The sequence below is a fragment of the Phodopus roborovskii genome, unplaced genomic scaffold, assembly GCF_943737965.1.
Source record: "Phodopus roborovskii unplaced genomic scaffold, PHOROB, whole genome shotgun sequence".
NCBI classification, from domain to species: Eukaryota; Metazoa; Chordata; class Mammalia; order Rodentia; family Cricetidae; genus Phodopus; species Phodopus roborovskii.
Genome location: NW_026125554.1, coordinates 455,012 through 479,964, shown reverse-complemented (window position 1 = coordinate 479,964; position 24,953 = coordinate 455,012). Strand labels below are relative to the sequence as shown.

Here is a 24,953-nt window from a genome sequence, read left to right as displayed (position 1 = left end):
AGATGCTCTGAGAGTTTGTTCCTGATTGGCAGGTTTCCTAATTGAAACCAAAATAAATAAAACTCCCAAATCCAGATAACAAACAGAAAACACTGAAGAACTAAAGACAACTGACCTCTACCAGACCCTGGGCGAGGTTATTTAAAAAAAGGAGAAGAAAAGAAAAGAAACCAAAAGTATTCCTGGGCACTCTGTAGGTGGCAGCTGCTGCTGGGTGGCTGAGCTGTCACCTCCCATGAGGCCTTGTGCAGTTGATTCCACCTTTTAAAATCAGTTCAGTCCCAAAGAAAGTGCTGAGAATGTGGTTTGACGGGAATTTGACGTTTGGGTTTTTTGTTTTGTTTTTGAGTATATCTGGCTTTTTGTTTGTTTTGAGAGGTTGTGAGTGACATACGCTCTGGGATTTGTTAACCCACTGGGCATGAAATTAGAAGACAGGACTGTCCAGTCCACTGGTGCTGGGGGGACAGAAGTGGGGGGCGGGAAGGCTGTGATGGGGCCCCCATCACCTCTGCTTCAGTTCTGGGCCCAGCTTAACTGGGCATTCCAAGTTCCAACTGTAGGACCCAGACTGGGGTGTGTGCCAAACATCTTTTCTCTGATTTTAGGGCTTCTCTGCTGGGAGCAGGGAGGCAGCTTCACAAGACTGAATAGAAGCCCTACCCATCAAACCCTGTACCCCAGACCCACAGACCCACCTCTGGAGTAAACTTCTATTCATTTCTCTCCACCTCCCCACCCCAATCCCACCCCCTGTGCCACCCAAGCTGCAAGGTGATGGGGGAGGGTTTTATCCCCAGTTGGCTTCTTGGAGCATCACTCCCGCCCCCAGAGTTTGAGAGCAAGATTGGGATGGGAGGAGGGTTAGACGATACCAGGGCTGGGCAGGGCACAGGGCCGCCTGGCGGCTCACCTGGGGCCAGACCCACAGCACTGAGGGGCTGTGGGCGTGGTCAGTACGGGTGTCCTGGGTCTTTGGGTCTCTTCAGCTGCACCTTCAGCCTCTTCATACCGATCTGAAAGCCGTTCATGGCCTGGATGGCCGCTTGCGCGCTGGCTGGGTGGTCAAAGCTCACGAATCCTGAGGAGACAAAGAGACCCAAGCTGGTGAAGGGCAGTGAGTGGTCCTGGCTTCTTGTAGATATCTATCTCCAGACTTGTATGTTTTTAGGGATGGGGGACTCATTCCTAACCCATCCAGTCCACTCAACTTCCCATGTGATACGAGAGTTACGGCCTCGCTTTCTTCCTACAACACTGATGTGGTACTGAGGATTATTCCAGAACCTTATACATGCCAGGCATGCACTCTACCCTGTCCCTCATTGGACGATTCTAGGCTGGTCTGCTCACCGAAACACTTGCTCTGGTTGGTAGCCCGATCCATAAACACCTTGGAGGAGATGATATTGCCGAAGGGAAGGAACATCTGGGTCAGCTCCGTGTCTCCAAACTCCTGGGGGAGGTGGTAGATAAACAGGTTACAGCCTTCTGGACCTGTAGGTGGGGGAGAGAAAGACATAAAGCCCCCAAGGAGAGGAGGCAGACCCCCCCTGGGTTGGGGTCCAGTCCTTGTGTCTGGCTGTGGATGCAGTGGGAGAGAATGGTGGGTAGCAGGGATGGGCCCGGGAAGCCATATGCTGTTCACCCAGCCAGTGCTATCACAGACCATGCCCAGATACTTCTTCTTCCTCACCCTGAACCCCACAAGCCAGGGTCCCTGCCTCCCAGATTGACTCCCAAAACTCCATGCCTGCCTGCAGCCTCCACCTCCAGGCCATTTGCTGGAGTCAGGTGAATGGGGTCATGGGGGTGGGAGCTGGATGTGGTTCAGCAGCCACTCTGTGGGCCTTGTGGGTCTAAGATACCCCTGACATTTCAAAGATGCCTGGAGGCCAGGTCAGTGGCACACACCTGTCAGTCATGCCAATGCTTAGGCGGCTGAGGCAAGAGGGTTGCTGTGTTTATGAGCCTAGTGTGAGACCTAATCTCAAACACAACTACACCCATACCCCCTCACACACACACATGCACAGGGCCAGAGATACACACACACAAACAAAGATAGAGACAGAGAGAGACAGAAAATTCATTCAGGTGATGGAGCCAAGGTTGTAGCTGGGAGGTATAGAGGTTGTCTATCCGTCCCTCTATCTAGTTAATTTTAGGGAATGGGTATGCTGCAGTGCCTGTGTGGAGGTCAGAGGACAACTTGCACTGGTCCTCCACTCCTCCACATGTGGGCTCTGGGAATCAAACTCGGGCGTGGTGCGCTGAGCCATCCTCCCCGCCTGGAGTTGAAGGAGGGACTTCCCCAAGTGTCCTGGCTGTCAACAGTCAGATAAAAATGTCCTGCTGGTGGCTTTAGCCACACAATGTCTGGGAGACACGATGTGGCCATGGTGGGACAGTCAAGGGACACTGGTTACCCCTCAAAGTCTAGGGCTAGCCTGAGCCCAGGTCCTGAATACTGGGTGTGTGTGAGCCTCACCCCAGTCCCCTCCTGGTCCTCAGGCAGTGTAAAAGGAGACTTCTTAATGCCTATTGGCTTACACAGGTGGGGACAGGACACCGGAGCTATAAACGGGGAAACTGAGGTACTGGTCACAGTGCCCAGCCAGAAGAGGACATGAGTGACCCTGAGTCACCAGACTCAGACTCCTGCTTCCTCCAGCATGCCCTCCATAGGCTTGGCTTCACTGGGAAGGCCTCAGTTTACCCAAGATACCTCCTTGGACTCTGGACTCCTGTTACCTCCCGCATGCCCTCCATAGACCTGGCTTCACTGGGAAGGCCTCAGTTTACCCAAGACGCCTCCTTGCACAAACGCGCACCAAAAAGGGGTTTCCTCGCTCGTCCATAGGGGGTGGGAACTGCAAGGGCCGCCGTTCCATGGAGGGGCGAGTTCAGCAGTGCAGGTGAGGGCGGGGCTGGCAGGGGTCGCCTCACCTTCACGCTGCTGCTGCAAGAGGTGAGGAGGCTGCGGGACGCCGTGCGCCACAGGCGCGATGGCCGCTGTAGGGTACATGGCTGCAGAGAGCACAGGCAGAGGGCAGGGCTGACTGGTGGGTCCAGGGCAAGAGGGTGGGGCCGGGTTGAGGGCAGGGCCTAGGGGCGGGGCTGAGGGGTGGGTAGTGGGGTATGTAGAGTGGGGCAAGGCTGAGGGGCAGCGACTGGGCTTGAAGGAGGGGGGAGCAGATTGGGACAGGGATGGGGTTGAGGGAGGAGGGGCAGGGATGCGGGAAAGGCTGGTTGGGGCCAGAGCCTGGGGAAGGACACAGAGCGAGTTGAGTGTGATGGGATGGGATGATTGAGACAAGCAGGGCAGAGCAGAGGCTGCATGAGGGGCGGGACTGGGACAGGAGCAGGGCCGGGAGCGGGGCATGGCCAAATAAAGGTAGAACTAGAGTAGGCAGGGCCATAGCAGCCAAGACTGAGGGATGAGACCATAGCCAGAGGGCCAGGCCTATGGCTGAGCGGTGGACCCTGCCCCTGCTCCATGACCCTGTCCTGCCCTATGCCTCTGCCCTTCATTCTGGCTCCTCAGCAGCTATGACGCTGCACCCTTCCTCCTTGGGCCAGGAGCCCGCCCCGCAGGCTCCAGCTCTGCCCTGCCCCTCAATCCTGTCCCACCCCTTTAAATCCCCACCAACACTCTGGCTGTGCCTCCTCCCCAGGCCCTGTTCTTGCCCGGTTCTGACCATGTCCCTTGCTCTGCCTAGTCCCTGCCCCATCTCTTGGCCCTGGCTCCGCCTCTCTGCCCCTCCCCCAACTCAAGGAAGCAAACCCGCCGGAGTGGAGGGTTAGTTCTGAGTGGAGTAAGGCCACAGTGAAGGGAACGGTTACGAAGGACAGGGGCGTGGCTACTGCCAGAAAGGCAGAGGGTATAATAGTAGGGATCCACAAGGGAATGGGGACCGGGGTGGGGCCATGACCGAAAAGAACTTAGTGGGTGGGGCTCTGCCCTTGGGGTGGGGCTGAGGGCTCATGGGCAAGGAATTGGGTGGGCATATGTCTCAAGAGGTGGGACCAGATTCACAAAGTTGGGTGGGGCAGGGCTGCATACAGAAGACAGCCAGGTGCAACCCTGGCTTTGGAGGGGGTGGTCAGGCCCTCAGGGACATGGGGATAACATGTAGGGTACACCAGGCTGGAGACTATGCACTTTTCTTAGGGGGCCATGGAGAGTGGGATCTCAAACGGGTAGAGGGTCTGAGCGAAGGACGAGGCCCTGGGTGCATGTGTGAAGGGGTGAGCCACTGAGGTGAGTGGTCATGGTGGGCATAGACTTGACCAGAACTGTCGAGCTGATGCAGGGTCAGGCTGGCGCTGCCTCTACCTGTGTACTGCTGGACTCCGGAGAAGGCAGGATGGAGGGTCTCTGCCACAGTGGGGCTCTGAGCTGTGGGGCAGATGATGAACTGAGCCCTGACATCCACAACCACCCCAGTTTCTCTTCTGTATTAACCCCCTACTGGCAAACCAGGGAAACAGCTGTGCATCAGCTCGCTCGGCGTCCCCAGAGAACAGATGACAGAAACTAAATGAACCCTTATGCCCATTACCCCTCAACCCTTGACTCTGCCCCCTCAGCACCCAGGAAAACCCTTGTCTGAGAGTCATCTCCCATACCCCATCCCCTCCCCAGCCACCCTCTAAGTGTCCCATAGTCTACCCAGTTCCTGGGTCAGGCCATTAGCATGCAAGGCTGGCATCTCAGGCCCACCTTGCCCCATTTCTACAATGCCCAGAATCTTAGCTGACTATGGAATAAAGAATTAAGTCAGGCACAGTGGCTCCCAGATGTCATCTCAGCATTTGGGAGGTGGAGGCCAGAGCTAATGAGTGACAGGTGTCTAAGAGCAGCCTGGGATACACAGGGAATTGAAAGCCGGCCTGAGTTACATAATGTGACCCCTATCTCAGACAGCAAACAAAAGAGGCACACACCTAACCCTGGCCAAACGCACTCTGCTCCTCATTCCGCCTTTGAGGTCACCATCCTGTTTTCCAGTTCTGGAAGCAGGCTAGATTACTGAACTGGAATTTGAATCCAGAACCCGCCCAGTGCACGGCCCTCATGTATCCTCCACCAGCCTCTTCCTGTGCCCCTTGTCCTGCCCTTCCACGCCCACGATGTCATGCTGTGGGGACCTAGGTATGGCCCCCAGTTGCCATGCTCACTCCAGGCCCTAGGGCACTCTGTCTCCCAAGTTACCTGGGTAAGGGATGAGGCCATTCGCATACACAGTCTCCAGGGCAGGGTGGCTCCCAGGGAAGGGCAGGACGCCTGGGAAGGCGTTGGGAATGGGTGCCACCAGGCCAGGAACAGCGGCAGTGCCTAGCAGTGGGGGTGAGTGTAGCCCTGAGGAGGGGGAGAGGGTCAGACATGGGGTGAGGGGGGTCCAGACATGCGCGAGCTGCCTGCTTGTCCTGAGGCCTCCCCGAAGCCGCTCTCACCAGAGGCTGGGGCGATGGGTGTGGCAGGCAGACCGTTAAGGCTGACGGCGCCAATCTGCTGGATGTGGCATGGAGGGAATGCTACGCCAGGGCTCAGGTAGCTGCCGGAGGTGGACAACACTGTTGTCTGTTGCTGCATGAGCTGGAGACAGAGACTGTGAGTGGGACTGGGCCCACCATGGCTCAGGAACAGGGGTAGGAGAGGATCTCGCTAGACTTCACAGCTCAAGCTGGGATCAGGGATCAGTGGCAAACAGCCTCAGCTGGAGGTAAGTGTTTGGTTGTGGATCAGGGTTCAGGAGGCACTAGCTTGGCCTAGGCTCAGGGCTCAGTTAGAAATGGAGGCTCCTACTTAGATTCAAGTTCATTCTCGGATCAGGGACCAGTCAGGCATTAGTCTTAGCTTGGGATCAGGGCTAAGTTGGAAAATGAGGCTCAGTTATAAATCAGGATTCAGTCTGAGATCAGGGCTCAGTCTAGAATATGAGATCTGGGTGAGCAGAGATCTAGGCCAGGCCTTGACTCAGAACTAGCTTTAGAAACAGGACTCAGATATTTAGATTCAGCTTGGGATTGGGTTTGTCCAGGAACAAGGCTCAGTCAATGCTCAGGGCTGAGTCAGGAGCTCAGGTGATGTCAACCTTGAGGATTTAGGCCAAAGGCAGATTTAGGGATGGTGAGATCCAGGCTCCACCCATTTGGGTCAGGATGAGTGAGACATTAGCATTTTGCCCACAGACAGGTCCACTGGGATAAGGGGGCCAGTCAGGGTGATGGCTATGTTTAGGGCTGTCCATCAAGATTTGAACTTGTAACCAGGGACTGCAGCTCAGTTTACCCTGCTGGGCCTGAGGCTCAGCCCCATCCAGGACAGGATCCTGCCTGGGTCAGAAGGAGTGAGTGAAGGGAAGACAGAAAGATGGAGTTGTGGGGCTGAGCCCTGGACTCGGTGTCCACAGGCTGGGGGCCACTCACAGCCTGGGCGTAGGCACTGTAGGGGCTGAAGGGCAGGGTGAGGGATGGCGTCAGAATGCCCAGCTGGCCAACCATCTGCTGCATGCGCCGCAGTGTCCGCTCTTTGTCCGTATCAGCGAACTTGACCACCAGGCTGGAGGAGGCTCCCTACAAGAACAGTGTGTGGTGTTGGGGTAGAAGGGCTGGGACTCGGGGTCTCTGTGGATGAGAGTGGCAATGCCAGCCATGACCGAGTCCACACCCAGAGAAGCCAGGGCTACACAGGAAGTGCATAGGGCTTGTCATGCTGGGCTTGGCGGTGTGGTGACACAGCCACAGGGTCTTGGAGGTAGCTACATCCACAGTGACAGGTGGATTATGCAGGGCCAAGGCTCATGTCTGAGACAAAAGTGTCAGGAGATCCTAGCTGTAGCCATGTCCTCAAAGGCAGGGGGAATCAGGGGCCAGAGAGGGACAGTGGAAGAGTCTGGGGTAGTGCACCATACAGCCCACACCTGGGAGCAGCCAAGGCCCCCATGGCCAGGGGATATGATGACCAACAGTGCACTGATTGCTCATGCTGTAGAACTAAGTCAGGGACAGGGGCTCAGTGTCCCATCGCGGTTCAGTATGTGAGGAACTGGGACTCAGGATCCAGATTTTAGTCCAGGGTCAGGGCTCACCCAGGTCCTTCCTTGGGATTGGCCCCAGATGCTTGTAGCCAGGCTTGCGGACACCCCCTTGGATAGACAACCCCGCTCACTGGCTTCTGTCATGAGGGAGTCAGACTGGGGGTGACTTGAACCTGCCCAGCCATGTTAAGGAGACAGCTACTGCTGCAAGGCTAGGGACACAGATTCCTGGGGGCCCTCCCACAGCCTCACCTGGGTGGTTCTACCCCTGGGACCTTGAACCCCTGCTTCCCACTCCCACTTGGCCTAATGGGTTCCCAGGACCCCCGTTATCTCCATACAGTTGCTCCAGACCAGCCTTCATCCTCCTGCTGGGTATCTGAGCTTGGCTGCCAGCCAGGTCCTTAGACTCTTTTCCCTTGCCCACTCATGACCCTGACCTAAAGGACCTATGCAAATGGCCTGACAGGCCCCCTCACTTGGTGGCCACTGTGGGTCCCCACTGCTCTAGAACGGAGCCTTGGTCTCTACACATTGTGCAACCTCTGGTCCTGCTCAGCCAGTGCCATGGCCACAAACTGAGACCACAAAGCACTGGGAACCATCTGCTTGCAGCCTTCCACCCTCCTTTCTGAAGCAGTCTAGGAAGGGATAAAGCCACCCATTGCTCCCAGCCGTCCTGCCTTTTCCCCTGCCCCACTGTAGTAAGAACAGTTCTCACTCACCGGCATGGTCTGGCTGCCATGCAAAGCATGGATGGCCGCCTGGGCCTCTGTGTGGGAAGAAAACTTCACGAAGGCACAGCCTGGGAGGGGAGGGAGGTGGAGGTGAGGGACTGACTGAAGGATATAGAAGGTAGGGAATAAAGGGGAGACGGAGCCCTTGATTGCCACTCATGAAAGACAGTAGATATGAGTTCACACAACCATGGAAGGGGTCAAGACAAAACACCACCATCTTACAGGGACAGAAACATCGATGTCAGCAATGAATTCAGCCAAACAGAAAAAAATGTCAGTCACTCACCTCTACCTATCCACACACTAATCTATTGGTCTATCTGTCCATCTGTCCATGAATCCACCCATCCATCTGTCCATCAACCCATCCATCCATCCACCTACCCATACACACACTCATCCAATTATCCACCTGTCCATCCATCCATCCACCCACCCACATACCCATTCAATTACCCATCCACCCACCTGCCCATCTACCCACTTGTTCATCCATTCGTCCATCCATCCACCTGTCTATTCCTTTGTTCACCCACCCACCTATTTATCCATCCACTCAACCACCCAGGCACCCACCCACCCACACATCTACCTATCCATCCATCCATACGACTACCCGCCAGTCTTCCACCCATCCATCCACCCGTCCATCTGTCTGTCCATGTGGCCAACCAGCAGGAAGTCAGCCTCAGCTGCCAGTCACTGTATTGAGAGTCCGGCAGTCACATTCACTTTCAGATGCAGGCTGGGCCCAGAAGGTCCCATTAGAACAACTGAGGTAAAGGTTTAAAGGGTCATCAGTCCTGACCTCCAGGGCACAGGGGGTGAACTGGACCTGTAGATCATGGCAGCTGGTCAGACAGACATACACAGTCATGTGGTAGCCACCAAGGCAGATGAACCCCCAGCTAGGGTCATACACCGTGGATCCAGGACAAGACCAGTCTGCCAGTCATACAGATGGACAAACAGACACACAAAGACAGACATAACTTGCGACACTCAAGGAGAGAAGCTGAGAGGTCCAGGCCATAGTCCAGAGGACCAATCTGCAGGGCACAGCAGCCCCACCTGAATGGACACTCAGGTGGGGCCAGGGTTGACTCTGCCCTCCCACAGACTTTAACCCCCTCCTCTTCAGCTGGCTCCTCCCCTCCTCCAGCCCCTCTCTTTTTGCAAGCCACAGTTAAAATAGGGAGTGTCAGGAACTAGGAAGCCAGGTGGGCATTACCAAGCTCCTACACATACAGCAGGAATCCTAAAGACAGTCTTGTGCTCATCTCCCCTTCTCACCAAATCTATTTGCTCTCTTCCCCCTACTTCAGGACTAGGATATGGAAATCCTCAAAAATGATCAGTCTGCAGTGCAAGCCCATCTTACCCAAGCGTCCCTACCATCTCCCTTGCAACCTACCCCACCCGTCCACCCCCTTCCCCAAGGCCACACTTACCTCAGGCAGATCTCTTTCTAAAGTCCCACCCACCACCCACTCTGCTATTCCTGCAAGGCACACCCTCTGCCCCAAGCTTAACCCCGCCCCCGGCCCCGCCCTCCAAACAACACCTCAGCCATGCCTTCCAAGGCTCCGCCCTCGTTCCAGTCGCCCCTCCCCACACCTCACCACCACTCACCATAGACCCCACCTAGCCCCCCATGGGCCCTCCAAGCCCCGCCCCATTTCGAGGCTCCGCCCACCGCCTATCAGTCACCTTTGCTGCTCCCATCAGGTCCTCGCAGCACTGTGCACTCATCGATGACTCCAAAGGGCTGGAAGAGCCTGAGCACGTCCTCCTCTGACTGCTGCTTGTTGAGCATGCCCACGAACAGCTTCCGGTCCCCTGTGGGCGGAGCCCCGGCCCACGGCCCCGCTGAGCCCGCTAGCCCCTCAGACCCTCAGTCCTGACCCGCGCTGCCCCAGGACCTTTGCTTAAGCCGCCCTGCTGCCCTGGGATGAGGGAGAGAGGAAGGGAAGCAGAGATACTGGGGGGGGGGCGTCATGGAGGAAGAGACAGAAGACTGGGGGGGCAGTCAGAATCAAGAGAGAGAGGGAGAGAACGCGAAAGGGGGGTCCTGATTGACAGCCAAAATGAAAGTGACAGGGACTAGCAAGGCTGGACTTTACCCAGCTCCTACATATACACGGGGTCCCGACAGCCTTGCCCACAACTCTCCCCACCCGTGAGGAAACTGGAAAGGTGTGGGGTGTCTGAAGTCTGAGGGAGCAGTTGGAGCCGGCAGGAGCACCCCACGGTCACAGGGAGGTTACTACTACCTCCACGGCTCTCACTGTCCGCTGGCTTCACCTGGATCGGCCGCGCCATCTGTGGAAAGGTGGGGGGCGCACATTCAGGGTGGCAGGGGACCAGGTGGGACGCATGCACTTTCTCTAAGTTCTGCCAGGCACCGACTGCTCACTTTTGTCTTGGCACACATTGAAGCAATCAAACCCGGTGCCAAAGAGACTTGTTTGGCAAACTCTTAGCTAGCCTTCAAAACCCAAAGCTAATTATGTCCCCAACAAGACAGAATGTCTTTAGAAATGGGATTTCCCCGAGCCCTATGTAATTTTGCACTGCAATTTCTGTCTTCAAGAAGTCAGTTTGTTTCTGAGCCCTGCATCTAGACTTGGCTGTGTGACTTTCACACTGTGATCTTTGGTGCTAGAGAGCTTGTTGCTCTCTGGACACAAAGTCCAAGTGTGCTAGCCTGGGCTAGTCACTGATGGCACCCACGAGGACTCATTCTAAATAACATAAATTGCCTTTGCTACTGGCCAGTAGCCGACTGATACCTGGACCCACTGTTCTGCACTCTTGTGTACCCCACCCCGAAGATGGCATTTGATGGCATTGATCGATCCCCACATAGCCCCGAGGACAGACTGGATGGGGTGTACATCTGGGAGGCCTTCATTTGCCCATCCACTGGGCCGTGGATGGGAGGCTCATATGGGTGAACCTCCTCAAAGTCCCAGCAGCAATGCCCCCTCCCCTCAGGGCTTCTCCCTGTCTCCTGCCTCTGCTCTGTCTCCCTCCAGGTACCACCCCAAGCTAGGTGTAAGGAAAGAGGGGACCATGAGGGTCCAGGAGCCGGGAGTGGGGTCCCTCCCTGCTTCAGATTAGCCTAGCCCCTTCACACGAAGCCCTGAGACCTCTGGCCTAGGGTGCGCCCACCTAATAGCCCAGCGACCCCTGTCCCCTGAATCTTGGCCTTTTCCCTTCAATGTCCTCACCTGCACCCACCCTCCCCTCCAGTGATGGCTCCACCAGCTGTGAGCAGCCCTTGTAGAGCATTCCCCACCCCTCTTCTCCCTCACACCTCTCCTCACCGCTCCCCTCCCTCACACCCCTCTCCACACCCTTCCATTCCCCCACAATCCTCTCCCCTCCCGTGCTTCCAAGTTCCTCCCAGCCCCTCCCCTTCCGGAATCATCCTCGGCCCCCACACACACTTTGGGAGCCCCTCCCCTCCTCTAAGACCCTCCTGGGGACCCTCACTACCCGCCCTGCCACTCCCCCCAGCCAGCCAGATCCTTCCCAACCCCTCCACATTCCATCCCTTCTGCACCTGGGTACCACACCCCACCCTAGGGTGGGGGGGGGGAGAGACGATCTGAACCTGATAGTTCCTCCTCTTCTGGGGTCCGGGCGCCCAAAAGGGGTGTGGGGGGACGAGGCAGGGGAGGGGTCCCCCAGATCTAGCCTCCTGGTCCCCCCACGGCCCCTCCCACACGCCCCCGCCGGCCCTCCCCCTCCACCATCCTCCCTAGCACCTTGGGCAGATGAAGATGGGGTTGCCATGGCAACGCTGATTCACCCCGCGGAAGCCGGCAGTTGTCGCTGCCATGGAAACCGCCTCTTGGGGGGGGGCCTCCGAGTTCAGATCTCGTAGTGCACAAAAGAGATTTAAATATAATCTTTTAGAGACGCGGGAGGGGGAGGGGAGGGGAAGGGAAGAAGAGGGGATGTGCCAGGCTCTGTTGCCATCACCCCATCACCGACCTTGGTCTCCAGCGCTCCCTGGGTAACCCCCCGCCACCCCACAGTGATGAAGAAGGGGCCGTGGAGCGCCCTCCCAGCCTGCACCACGTGCCTCCGCGGCTGCCTGTGGGAGCTGGGTCTCCCCGCACTACCGCCTCCCCCCATCTGTCCCGCCCAGGTGCCGCCCTTCCCCCTGCACCTTCTGCAGCTCAGTCTCTGCTCCCCTTCCCTGCTTCCTCTTCCTCTTTACATTCACCCAACACCATTTCCTGTTGGGTAGGATTTGGGGTCCCCAGCGAGGACCCTCCCTAGTGTCTCAGAATGGGATAACAACACCGGAAGTTGACCATGTCCACGGAGGAGAAAATCTTCGGCGGGTTTTGAGGCAGATAGAAGTTCTGTGAGTGAGACTATGTTATGTCTCCTTGGGGAGCCAGGTCTCTGTCCGAGGCCCCTTTCATCTCTGAACTGGGTTACAGACGGGGAAACCGAGGCCTTTAGACAATCTCAACCAATCTAGCCTGGGCCATACAGGTTTCTCGCACAGTTGGAAGATTCTAGAACCAGGCATCCTCAGAAGCGGTGGAAGAGCACAAACGCGCCACCCGGGCTGCCACAGCCCACTATTCTCTCCCACCTGGACCCCACTATGGCTCCCTAGGGCCCTGGCAGCAGTTACAGCCTCTATTTGCAGCATTGGAGACCTCAACGGGGGTCCGGGAACCCCTTCCTCCCAACAGCCCTGCCCCTCTTCAAAGTGAACACCTTCCCCCAGTGCTCCCTGCTTGTTCCCCCAACCCCTCACCCTTTGCCAGTCAGATTGATGCCAAGAGATGGGGCCAGAAGCAGAGTATGCGCTGATAGATGAATCAAGCCATTGGGCTGCAGAATACTACACAGATGTGAAAAAGCTCAGAAGACACCTTTAGTTGGGGGGGGGGCAAGGGGGTGCATGGTGGATGGATCCTTCAAGAGTGTGCACATGTGTGTGTGTGTGAACACGGTGGGTCCCTCTCAGAGTCCCATGACACTTTCTGCCCAATTCCTTGAAGCAGAGGCTTTCTCTGATCCTGGGACTTTTTATGGCGGTTCTGAGCTGGGACCCAGATCCCCTTGATGGACTGTTCTCAGAGAATCCTGCCTAGATCATGGGGGTGGGGGACAGAGCACCCAGACCTCTGAAGGCCAAGCGAGGCCTCTGCTGAGAATTCTCAGTCGGGTGGCCTTCTCTTTTTGAGCCTTAGCCTTCCTGTCTGCTGGGCCAAGGTGGCATGTGGGGAAACTGAGACCTGTAGGTGTGTGGCTGGATGCCAACCCCAGATCTCACTAAAGACAGACCTGGAACATCAAAGTTTGGTGTATCCTGACATTGTGTGACCAAGGCCTCCCCCTCTGTCAGCTCGGAATCAGGTAGCATCCTCTGTGCCTGTCCCCTGGGGATACATCTTTGGGTGGGGGCTCACAATGGTGGGGACACAACCATAATCCTGTATATTCTAGAATACCCACAGGGTGGTTGGACACAGAGTCTAGAACATTTAAACTTGCTCTTATCCAGCACTGGCATTGAAGTCTAGAATGTTCTAAATCACCAAGTATTTGCCATGCCACCAGCTCTGGGGGTCTAGAACATACTATGTTCCCAGCATCCCACAGGCAGCTGGCCTCCAGTCCAGAACATTCCAGGTCCCTAATTTCCAGCCTGGCTGAGTTCTAGAATGTTCCAGATCTGCACAAAGGCAGCTGGCTCCAAGTCTAGATTGTTTCAGGTCTTTGCCGTATTGCACACTGTAGCCACACTGAGCTTTCATGTCACAATAGGCATGGGTCCTGAGGGGTACTGCCAGCCATTGCCCTCAGGGCTGCCCAATCTGGTTCCACAGTTGTGTTTCCAATAAAGTTTTATCATGTGTCCGCTGGGTAGTTGTGCGGGACAGAGCACAGCTTGTCCTAGAACTACATGGTGCAGCACCGAGATGTCAAAGTTTCCAGTCATTATAACGTCTGTAAATGTAAAGTTAACGCTGACACCAGATTTGAGGTGTGTGTGGGGGACTCTCCATTTAGAACAATTCAGAACATGATTCTCCTGGGTCAACTAGTCCATAGGCCACTGAAAAAACTTCTACCCTGAGCCAGGCTGTGGTGATGCACGCCTTTAATTCCAGCACTCCAGAGACAGAGGCAGGAGGATCTCTGAGTTCAAGGCTATGTGTAACAATCATTGTTACAAGAAACGATGAAGGGTGAGCGTGGGGGCAGGTGTGGCCACTCTACAGGACTTCATGCTAAAATGCTGAGACCTGGGGATGCTTTGGAAAAAGTAAAATCTAAAAATGAATTTCTACCTTTAATTGTTACCTTTTAATGTTTCTTTCAGAAAATTCTAATAACAGACATGTCTGGCCTTAGGGTTTTTTTGGTTTTTTTTTTTCTCCTTTTATTTTTTGTTTTTTCAAGACAGGGTTTCTTTGTGTAGCCCTGGCTGTCCTGGAACTCATTCTGTAGACCAGGTTGCTCTTGAACTCAGGAGATCCACCCGCCTCTGCCTCCCAAGTACTGGGATTAAAGGCATACACCACCAACAACCAACTAGATTTTTGTTTGTTTGTTGGTTGGTTGGGTTTTTGGGTCAGAATTTCTCTGTATATCAATCCTGGCTGTTGAGGAACTCACTCTGTAGACCAGGCTGGCCTTGAACTCACAGAGAACCACCTGCCTCTGCCTCCCATATACTGGGATTAAAGGTGTGTGCCACCATGCCCAACCCCCAACTAGATTTTTAAGTTAACATTTTTCTAGAACATTATTTCTTTTTGTTCTAAACATGGTCTGTCCATGGGTACTGTGAGCACACAGCTGGGTGTTTCTCTGTAGGTGCTAAGCTGAATTCCCAGCCCCCATCTCTGACATGCCAGGAATCTTCCAGTGTGACCGCCATGGAAGTCTACAGGTGTCACTCACCCTAAAAGCACAGTCACTCTTGGGTGAGATCCACTCTTAAGCAGTCAATCAATGAAGACTCTCAGGCTCCCTTCTCTATCAAACACACCTCATCTTCATGAACTCTGCACTGCTCTGCATCTGTCCAAAACATCTATCCTTCACAGCACTTTAACACCCCCAGGGCCACATGGTCCTCCCTGGTGACCTTCACACCTGGCTGTTCACACAGTGTCACCACCTGACATCATGAACTGATTGGTGATGTTTCCCTCACCAAAAAAATCCTACACATTCACACCCTGACTGAATACTGTCAATGTGGTCATGTTTGGGAAAAGGGTCTTAAGGTCTATTATGTACATAGTATTCTACCTGCATGTACACCTTTATGCCAGAAGAAGTTACCAGATCTCATTACAGATGGTGCGGTGCTGAGATTTGAACTCAAGACCTTGGGAAGAGCAGCCATCTCTCCAGCCCGGGAAAAGGGTCTTATAGACAAGTGGCAAGAGAAACTTGAGGCAGCCTTGGTCTCTTGTGTGAGGGAGAAGGAGCTATGGGCACACCGAGTGAGAAGAGAAGCCAAGCAGAGAGACCAGGAGCATCTGCAGGGAGGGGTAGGGACAGGGATGGGCACCACATCTCGACAGAAGCTTAGGAAGGAATGGGACATGCTCAGCTTTGGAACAGGGATGGATCCCCATGACAGGGAGGTAGTCTGCTCAGCTTTGCTGTGTACCAGAAAGCTATGGTCTCCTCACCAGGCAATGGGGTGGGTGGGTGGATGAATGAGTGGATGGATGGGTGGATGGGTGGGTGGGTGGATGGATGAGTGGATGGATGGGTGGGTGGGGTGGGTGGATGGGTGGGTGGGGTGGGTGGATGGATGGGTGGGTGGGTGGGTGGATGGGTGGGTGGATGGATGGATGAGTGGATGGATGGGTGGGTGGGTGGATGGATGGATGAGTGGATGGATGGGTGGGTAGGTAGGTGGATGAGTGGGTGGGGTGGGTGGATGGATGGGTGGGTGGGTGGATGGATGAATGGATGGATGGGTGGGTGGGTAGGTGGATGGATGGGTGGGGTGGGTGGATGGGTGGGTGGATGGATGGGTGGGTGGGTGGATGGATGAGTGGATGGATGGGTGGGTGGATGGATGAGTGGATGGGTGGGTGGGTGGGTGAATGGATAGACAGATGGATGGGTGGGTAGAATTTTGTGAAAGAGAAAGTCTTAGACTGAGAAAATTATGACTTCCCTAGAGGGGAAACTTGTTAGCATTCAGGCATCTGTACTGGCCTGTCCCTGGGGTTCTGACAGGATACACCCTCAGCTGCAGCTCTAAGAGCACCACCTGTGCATATTCACCATGCTCCCTTTTAAAAGAGCCCTGCCCACCTCCCATCCTTTTTTCTCTTTCTCTTCCTCTTTCTATCTTCCCCTTCCTCTCTCCAGCTGCTCCCATCCCTGGAGGCTGGTCTCCCCTTCCCTTTCCCTTTTTTTATGATCCCTTTCTCTAATAAAACAAACAAACAAACAAACTCTGCTTGAAACCTGTCGTATGGTGTCTTTCTCTTTCACAGCTTTTCTTAGGTCACAACAGAGCTGACTACTCTTCCCACACTAACATATAAAACCATGTATGATGCTCACAGTTGGAATCCCAGAGCAGGTAAGGTAGAATCAAATGTTCCCATTGGACTTTCTGGATATCCCTGCCTCCTTCCCAAGCTGCCTCCCGGTTTTAACAAGCTCAGTGGATGGTATTAGGGAAATGTGCACATTTGCCAAATTGCAGGTATAGTAATGTGTACATGTATTCACAGAGAGCCCTTCTGTACCTGCTCCCGCCCTGACCTTCCACCTGCTCTTCCCATGTGGTCTCTGTTGCAAATGTTCCAGCTGTCATTCACCAGGAGAACTTTGCCAGAGCCACACCAATGCCAGCGCATGCCCTTGAACACACAGAACTGTGATTTATAAAGTTCCAAGCCTCAGGTGTGTTGTTAGATTTCCACCAAAAGCTCCAGTCTGCCCACCCCTTCCCCTCATGTCCCAGTCCTCTTACTCCATCTCTGAATCACTCCCTCTGCTTTACCAACAAGGGTCTCCTAGGTCTTTGCCCAATGCTCCCCGCCCCCACTCCAGGGCCTTTGAGCAGCAGTACCTGTCAGTGAGGTACATTTCTGACCATGTCCCTTGTGCTACATAAAACCATCACTCCTGTGATGGACAGAGCCCAAAAGATACTCATGCTTATGCCCCTTGTTTTCTATCTCATCCTGAGTCCAGAGGCACAGCGGCATCCAGCCCGAGCCCCCCATGGCTGGCTGGAGTACCTCCTCCACTCCACGGATGACTCACCCCTGGCAGGGTCTTCTGCTCATGCAAGGCCGTCTGAGCTTTGATGGCGGAGTCCCTGGCACAGTATGTGAGGAAGGCACAACCTGATGAGAGAGACAGCATGTGAGGGAAGATGGACCATGACACCATGAACAAAGCCAGGGGGTTGGGGGAGCAGCCCCGGTGCCCAGGATAGTGGAAATTCCCATCACTGTCTAGTCACACCGAGGCGTGTTACTCAACCATAAACAGGATCAAGGCTTCAACAACCCCCAGCATAAATAGGTCTTGAGGCCACCCAGCCTCAAGAAAAGGCCACATAGTGTGGACTCCATGAAAGTAAATGCCCAAAACAGGAGAAAACAAACACAGGAAGTAGATTTTTTGGTGCTGAGGGCTGCAGACAGAACGAACAGGGAGTTGGAGCATAAGGGACTCAGAACTTTGGGGTGGGGAGATGGTGAGGTACTTTTTGCCACCGCAGAGCTGGGGAGGTGGAGGCAGGAGGATCCCGGGCTCTGAGTACAGCGAGAGCTATGGCTGGAGCCTGGACTGTGTGTGTGTGTGTGTGTGTGTGTGTGTGTGTGTGTGTGTGTGAGAAGACTATGACTTGGAGCCCCTCTAACCCACCCATCCTGCTCTGGATTTGGAGCTTACCACCCAAGTTGAAACTACAAATCAGATGTGGTTGAACTGGAACCTGCTAAAGCCATATGAAAATGTCACCCAGTTGATGAATGAATGATTGACACATGGGGTGTGCTTGTCCACATGGTGAAATATTACCCAGCCATGAAAAGGAAAGCTGCATGTCCCACCCCCGGATGTTCAAAGAAGGTGGCAGCCACTGCTGAGTCCTTATTTGGTCACTGCCATTGACAAATTCACACACAGGAAGGGGAATGGGGGGTGCTGAGTGGAGGGCAGAAGGCAGAGGAGAGTTAGCGTTTCACGAGGGCTATTTTCAGTTTGGGAAGCCGGGAACACACAGCTGAGCTGTGCACTCACAGAGCCCAGCTGGGAATGTCACCATGGCTGGCTCTGACAGTATCATTTTAACTGACATCATCATCATCATCATTTCTTTGTTCTTTTCTGAGACACAGATTCTCTGTGTAGCCCTGGCTGTCCTGGAACTCACTCTGTAGACTAGTCTGGCCTTGAACTCACAGGCATCCTCCTGCCTCTGCCTGTTCTGGGGTTTAAGGCATGTGCTACCACTGTCTGGTCTCTGAGAAAGGTCTACCCTGCAGCCTGGAACTTGTCGCCATCGACCACAGCACCCGGGAGTTAGAGGCCATTCTCGATTACATAGAGTTCAAGACCAGCCTTGTATCAGAAACCCAAAAGGAGAAAGAATAGGAGGGAGGGAGGAGTGGAGGAGAGGGCCAAGACAATAATACCCTTGCAGTTCCCCAGGGCCGCTGTCCACGGTGCTGAAGCACTTCGAAAACCCGTGTCCTCCCTGCCGGTTTCCCCCAGTACCCCTCCCTGCCTGGTACCCCTCCCTCCCCAGCTCTGAGCTGCGCTGGTCTGGCAAGGGGGTTCCTGGCGTTTTAGTAGTGGCTGAACCTGAGCACCGAACTGTCACCCCACTCAGAAAAGACCCCCTGTTAGGAGGTGTCCAGGCACCTTGGGGACACAGTGGCTCAGCCACGAGCTGGTGGTTCTTCAGGAGAAACCATCTTGGTTTCTGAGGTTGGAGTTGGGGGTGCCCTGCTGCCCCCTCCCGCATCTGAACTCAGTGCCCACTCGCCCTGCCCCCTGTGGACAGAGGGCGGTGTCCTTTCCCTCACTTAGAAGGAACAAGACCCCAAGCAACTGGGCAGCTTTGCAGGCTGAGGGAAGAGCAATGGTCCCTGTGTAGATAAGACAGCCAGCCGAAGCTGGGGACAAGCAGAAGAGGCTGTGAGAGTCAGAGCACTGGGAAGCCATGGAGAGTTTCTTCCTCAGTTGTTATCAAATACCACCCCTCCCCCAACAGCTCCACAGACTTGAGGTGCTGCTGTGTGCTTTTGTCTGGGTGTGGTCAGCACCACAGCAGAACACCCCCTCACCCAACTGCTCAGGAGTCATACATTCCTGGGTGCAGTATGAAGTGAACCAAGGCTCAGAGAGACACAGCAGCCTGTTTAAGACCCATAGCAAGTCAAACATCTGCCTTTGAGCTGGGACTGGAGGATTTCCAAGACTCAGAAAATTCAAGAAGGTTGAAGAGAACTACATCAAATGTGTTTATTATCTATTCGCCTATGGGTGCCCTGGCATGCCTGGGGGAGGGCAGAGGACAACTAACTTGTAGGAATATGTTCTCTCTGGGGACCCACAAGGCATTGAGTGAAGGTGGTTCTGAGTAGCCCGGTGGTGCTGGAAACCAAGCTCAGATCCCTGAGGCTCACCTCTGAGCCACTGAGTCACTAAGCCACATCTTTCCCAACCATCTTATTTTGGAAACAGGCTTCTGGTCAACTCTGTAGCCAAGGCTACTAGCCTTGATTGGTGATCCTCCTACCTCAGCCTCCGGAGTGCTGGGATCATAGATCCCCAGAACTGAACACTCACTTCATCGCAAGAACAATTTCCTGTGATTCTGCCTGGCACTGCCTTGTCACCAAAAAGACAAGCTGAGTGGCCCCATCCACATCCATGAACACATGCTCACCCCCAGTTTGTCCCCCTTGAAGCAGCAACCAGAGGTGTCTGTGAGCACAGCTCTCCATGGCTCCCACCTCCCTCAGGGTCAAGGCCCAAGTCCACCCTCCAGTCACAGGCCTGCCTCTCTGTTCCTTCTCATGCTCCAACACGAGCTCCTTCCTTTGCCAAGGCTTTAGTAGAGGTTGTGGTCAATGTGGGACACCATCCCTCAGATAAAAAATGAAGCCTTCACCCCAAACCTTCTAGAACCCTACCTCTGACACCTCCTCAGCATCTGTATGAGTCCCATTTCAAGGGAAGGTATGGTGACAATTACTACATCTCCATGAGACCTGGGGACAGCATCCATCCATCCACCTACCCATCCACCCACCCACCCACCTCCATGAATTTTCCCTGACTAAAGCCAGTCCTTTCTCTCCAGCCTACATCCTATCTCTCATGCAATTCTGATCACTCTAGCACATGCTCCTCTCTGTGGAGATTCCCCAAAGTCACCTCTGGGCCTTTGTAGACGCTGCTCTCTGCCTCAAGAACACTTTTCTTTGCCTGCAAATGCCTCTAACCAGAACGCTGAAGCATTGTCCACTCTGTGAGCCCAGGCCTTGTGGCCAAAGTCCACTAGACTCTATACCACCCTGTATCCCTTTCCAGTGGTGGCTTCTGAGATGTATGCTTCAGACCTTTCTTAGGCAGCTAGGGAAACAGACACTCAGCTGGATGGTGTCACAAGAAAGCACCTGCCTGTGGCCCAGAGACAACTGCTCCTCTCACATCTGTGCCAGACCATGTTCCCCAAGACTTCTTGTCACTTCTAGGCTCCATATTCCCTCCTCCTGCCACAGACAGCCACTGCTGCTCCCATGGCAACAGCAGGCCACCCCCTCCCCCAGTCCTCCAGAATGTGCCACTCTAAGGCAAATGCCATCATTAACATAGAAATGCATATGCCATGTTGGGCTAGTGAGGACCCAAAGGTGACCTGTCCTCCCTCAGAGGTGGGGGCAGAAGAACCCCTCCCATGTCAGTTCTCAGGTTCTGCCTTGAGCCCTGGCTCAGGGAGGCCCTCGCACTCTGGATGGCTCCAGGGAGGGTACCCATCTCTCCTGCCCCTTCTCTGCATTTATGGACCTAGTCCACTCTGGAATCCTACCCCTGCTGTCATGGGTTATCTTGAAGGTGCACCCCAGCAGCAAAGCCGCTGAAATACTTATGGTAGGTTTCAGGTTGTTGGCTCTGTGCAAGACTTCCCAGTTTCATTCATTCCCTCTCCATTATCCTGAAGCCCAGAAAGGGGTGACAGCCACACAGCAGAGGTCCAAAGAGATCTACCTCTCTTGAGCCAGGGTCTCATGTAGCTGAGCTAGGTAGGCCTTGAACTTGCTAAGGATGACCTTGCACTCCTGATCCTCCTGCCTGAGCATCCCAAGTGTCTGGGTGACAGGCATGTGCCACTGTCCCTGGCCTCCAAACACAGAGCTCTGTTGAGACCCTGAACCCTCCTTTGCTGGCCTGTTGGATCCCCAACTCGTCACTTGGGTGGGGCCTGGGAAGCTGCCATCCTTTAGTCACTGCCAATTAGACCCTCCTCAAACCCTCTGCTGCCCAAATTCCCACCTCCCAAGCAATGTCCTAAAATACCAAGGCTGCTAGACAACTGCATTTAACAGAAAGAAAACAGTCCAGTTCCCGGGGCCTTGCTGCCCCACTGTCTCCTGCCTGGAATTCCCAGGAGAAATGGGGGGCCCCTGTTCTAGCACCTGTGTGTTATCCCGTAGACCCAAGCCTCACCACTGCCCCCCAAGCCCCGACTTGGGGTGCCAGACAGGCAGCCTTTGGGTTCCCATCAGAAGTTTCTAGAAATGAGTACTTAAGCCAGACCCTTGGTTCGGGGGTCTGGGTCATGGATGGGAATCAAATCAATCCCAGGTCTCATGTGTTTGACAATGAGGTTGGAAGAGAAAAGCCCTGGGGTATGGAGGGGTCCCTCCTTGCTCAGGTCCTGACTAGCCTCAGGCCCAGCTAGCAGCCCCTTCACCTCTGTATGCATTCCTTCATCTCTCAGTCATTCACTCATGCGTTCATTCTCATTCACTGGTCCATCCATCCATTCATTCATTCACACACTCATTCATTCCATAGGTGGGTACAGGCCCATCCAGGAGCTAAACCCTCCCCACCATGAGGTCCGGCTGAGAATGAAGACCATGGTCTTAATCTTAGGTCCCTCAACACCTGCCAGCACAATTGGTCAAAGCCACCAGATTCAGACACTGGGGCCTGGGATGGAGCAATGGGGTGACCCTGCCCCCCCCCCAGAAACCTCCATGTGAGGGGAAGCCAGGTTCTTGAGCCACCTGCCAGCAAGGCTACCCACCCACATCCTCATCAACCAGGATCTAGGGTCTGCCCAGCGGACATCACATTCATTGTCTCGGCCTCAGCCCTGGCTCCAGGTTCCACTTGAGTTCAGCCAGGGTGGGCCAGGGGATCAAGAAGATGGCACCACCCAGGGAGGGTTGCCTGGGTCCCAGCATCCTCTGGGCTGCAGCCTCAACCTCACACCCCCAAGTCTTTGTAGTTACCGCTCAGCCCCGGGTCCTGGACATGTGTCTGGCCGGCCGTAGCAGAGCTGGCGCGGCTTTGTGAGCAGGAATCCCGGTCCTGAGGTGGGAAGTTCCTGGCTGGGTCAGTGAGACCCAAAGCGAAGTGGGAGAGGGTGAGGGACCGGGAGGAGGGAAGGTCCCTGGCGCTCCTGGCACAGGGCGGATGGGGGGGGGCTTGTCTGGGAATGGGAGGGAGAGGGGGGAGAGAGAGGAAGATGCCCGGGGAGAGGAGGAATATGGAGGGAGATGACGGAGAGTGATGGAGGAGGAGGGAGTGGAGAGGAGGGAGGGAGTGGGGGCGGAGGACGGGAGGGTGCAGCTGGATCTAGAGTGGTACCCCCAGGGCGGAGGAGGGTGCAGGGGAAGGTAAGGAGAGGTTCTGTGATACAAAGGTGAAGCAGAAGGGGTGCGGGGGAGGGATTCAGAGGGCTCAGGTGCATGGGAGGGGTGTAGATATAGAAAGGGGAGTACAGAAAGGGTCTTAAGGGTACAAGAGGCAGAGTGCCGGGGTGCAGGGGTCGGGGGCAGGGGTGCATGAGTGGGTGCGGGACGGGTGTGCCCACCTTTGTGCACGCCGGTGTGCGGGTCCTTGAGCACAGTCAGCTCGTAGATGCGGCCGAACTGTTCGAACAGCGGCTTGAGGTCCTGTTCGTGCAGGTGGCGCGGGATCTGGCCCACGAAGAGCTTGATAGCGTCCAGGTCCTTCATTCCGTCGGGCCGCGCCCCGGGGCGCTCAGGCCCGCTGCCGCCCACCGGCCAGGCCCGGGCAGGAGCTGCGGTGCCTCCGCGTTGCTCGGTCCGCGGCCCCGCCCGCGCACGACTGCGCCACAGCGCTCCCCGCTGCCGTTGCGGGAACTGCAGGGGGCGGGAGGCGCCGGCCGCGGGAAACTAAGGCCTAGAGGTCCTGGAAGTGTGAGGAGTTGCAGGGTGGACGCGCCCATCGGAAAGACTGACAGGTCATCCTTTATGTGTCTGGCACTAACAGCCATGAGATCAGTCCTACAGCCATATGCATTGGGCAGACCGAGGCAGGACGACCTGGAGTTCCTAGCTAGCCTGGGCTAAATGGTAAGAACCTCTGTGAAGACAAAACGAGCAGCCACGGAGGGGACAGTGGCTCTGCGAACAGCAGGTAAATAATGAAAGCCAGCCTGTGATGTGGACACAAAGGACTGGACAGGGGCAGGGGGAATGACAGTGAAGGAAGGCAGAGAAGCTGACAGACTATTCAAGGAAAGAAACAGACTCTGAGGTTAGCCCTTGCAAGCAATCCTCCTGCCTCAGCTTTTGAGTCCTGGGATGCCCGCCAATATGTCTGGTTCATATTTTAAAATTGAAGTTCTTAGTGCCACAGACACCATCTGGACCCATGGTGTGTGTCATTAATGGTGATATTAGGGCAGTGGTGCCACGCCTTTAATCCCAGCGCTCAGGCCAACATGTGAGCTCCAGGACAGCCGAAACCTAAAAAATAAATAGGTGAGCGGTGGTGATGCACACCTATAATCCCAGCACTCAGGAGGCAGAGGCAAGAGGATCTCTGTGAGTTCGAGGCCAGACTGGTCTTCAAGAGCTAGTTCCAGGACAGCTTCCAAAGCCACAGAGAAACCCTGTCTCGAAAAACCAAAATAAATAAATAAAATAATGGGTGATATTTTATTCATTGAAGATTTTTACGTGTATTCATCTTAATTATGCAGTGAAATATTCTCTATGTTGATGACTGAGTTTGCCCCCCCCCCACCCAGAGGAGGTGGTGGCAAGAGGATTAGGGGTTCAAGGTCATCCTTGGGTACATAGATAGAGATCTGGAGGCTAGCCTGGGCTTCATGAGACAGTATCACAAATTAAAGAGTTAAATGGGTGAATCCTGTTCCTGTATTTTTTTTTTTTTTTTTTTTTTTAGTTTTGAGAGTTTCTCTGTGTAGTTCGGGAACTCTCCCTGTAGACCAGTAGACCAGGCTGGCCTCGAACTCACAGAGATCCTCCTGCCTCTGCCTCCCAGTGCTGGCACTAAAGGCGTGTGCCGCCACCACCTGTCTAGAATTTGTTTTTGTAAAAGGATTTACCTATGTGCAGGAGTGTTGCCTGCATGGCTGCGCACATGTGTGTGGTTGTGAGCCCCTTGTGCATGCTGTGAACTGAACCCTGATCTTCTGCAGGCGCAGCTGGTGTGCTAGCCATAGACTTGTCTGTCCAGTCCCCTATAATTTGTTTTAAAGGACAGTAATGGATGCCCAGAGCAGTGGATCCTTTGCGCAAGGTCACCCAGCAGAAGTGATGGAAGCTAATGCCTGCTCTGAAGCCCAGATGCCTCCCATGATCCCTTCTATGGTCCAGGCAGCCTTGCCTCCACTTCATTTGCTATGAACACTAGAGAGGGGACTTCTTGTAGCTTCTTGTGGACTTGGCCTCACAGTCAATGGCAATGCCACCATCATACTCTGTAGGGCTCAGGGGTAGGGCAGGCAGATGACCCCAGAGGTCAGGGGTCATCTGAGTGGCAGGGAGATGCCAAGGCTTGTCCTCAGACAAGCTGTTTCCATGGCGACCAGAGAGTGATGCTGGGAGCCTGGCAGGCCTCTGAGCTGTGAGAATCATTAAAGAGCACCAAAAGGGGGGGACCAGGGATCCTG

General features: G+C 54.8%; 1 protein-coding gene across 11 annotated transcripts; it reads right to left on the bottom strand.

The window, feature by feature from the left end:
* Positions 1-765: 765 nt before the first annotated feature.
* Positions 766-23,151, bottom strand: Celf5 (CUGBP Elav-like family member 5). 11 transcript variants are annotated; one of them, XM_051177284.1, is made up of 12 exons: positions 22,881-23,149; positions 17,078-17,160; positions 10,060-10,108; positions 9,497-9,625; positions 7,772-7,851; positions 6,436-6,582; positions 5,461-5,602; positions 5,219-5,365; positions 4,340-4,402; positions 2,950-3,030; positions 1,354-1,497; positions 766-1,081 (listed from the first exon to the last, which is right to left on the bottom strand). In XM_051177284.1, exons 1-12 carry the CDS (start codon positions 23,023-23,025, stop codon positions 954-956), a joined length of 1,338 nt encoding a protein of 445 aa, XP_051033241.1. In that variant the 5' UTR covers positions 23,026-23,149; the 3' UTR covers positions 766-953. The 11 variants fall into 11 exon arrangements, with proteins under 11 accessions (XP_051033241.1, XP_051033244.1, XP_051033240.1 ...); XM_051177287.1 differs by having other exon boundaries at positions 1,354-1,456; XM_051177283.1 differs by having other exon boundaries at positions 10,057-10,108; positions 22,881-23,148.
* Positions 23,152-24,953: the final 1,802 nt, after the last annotated feature.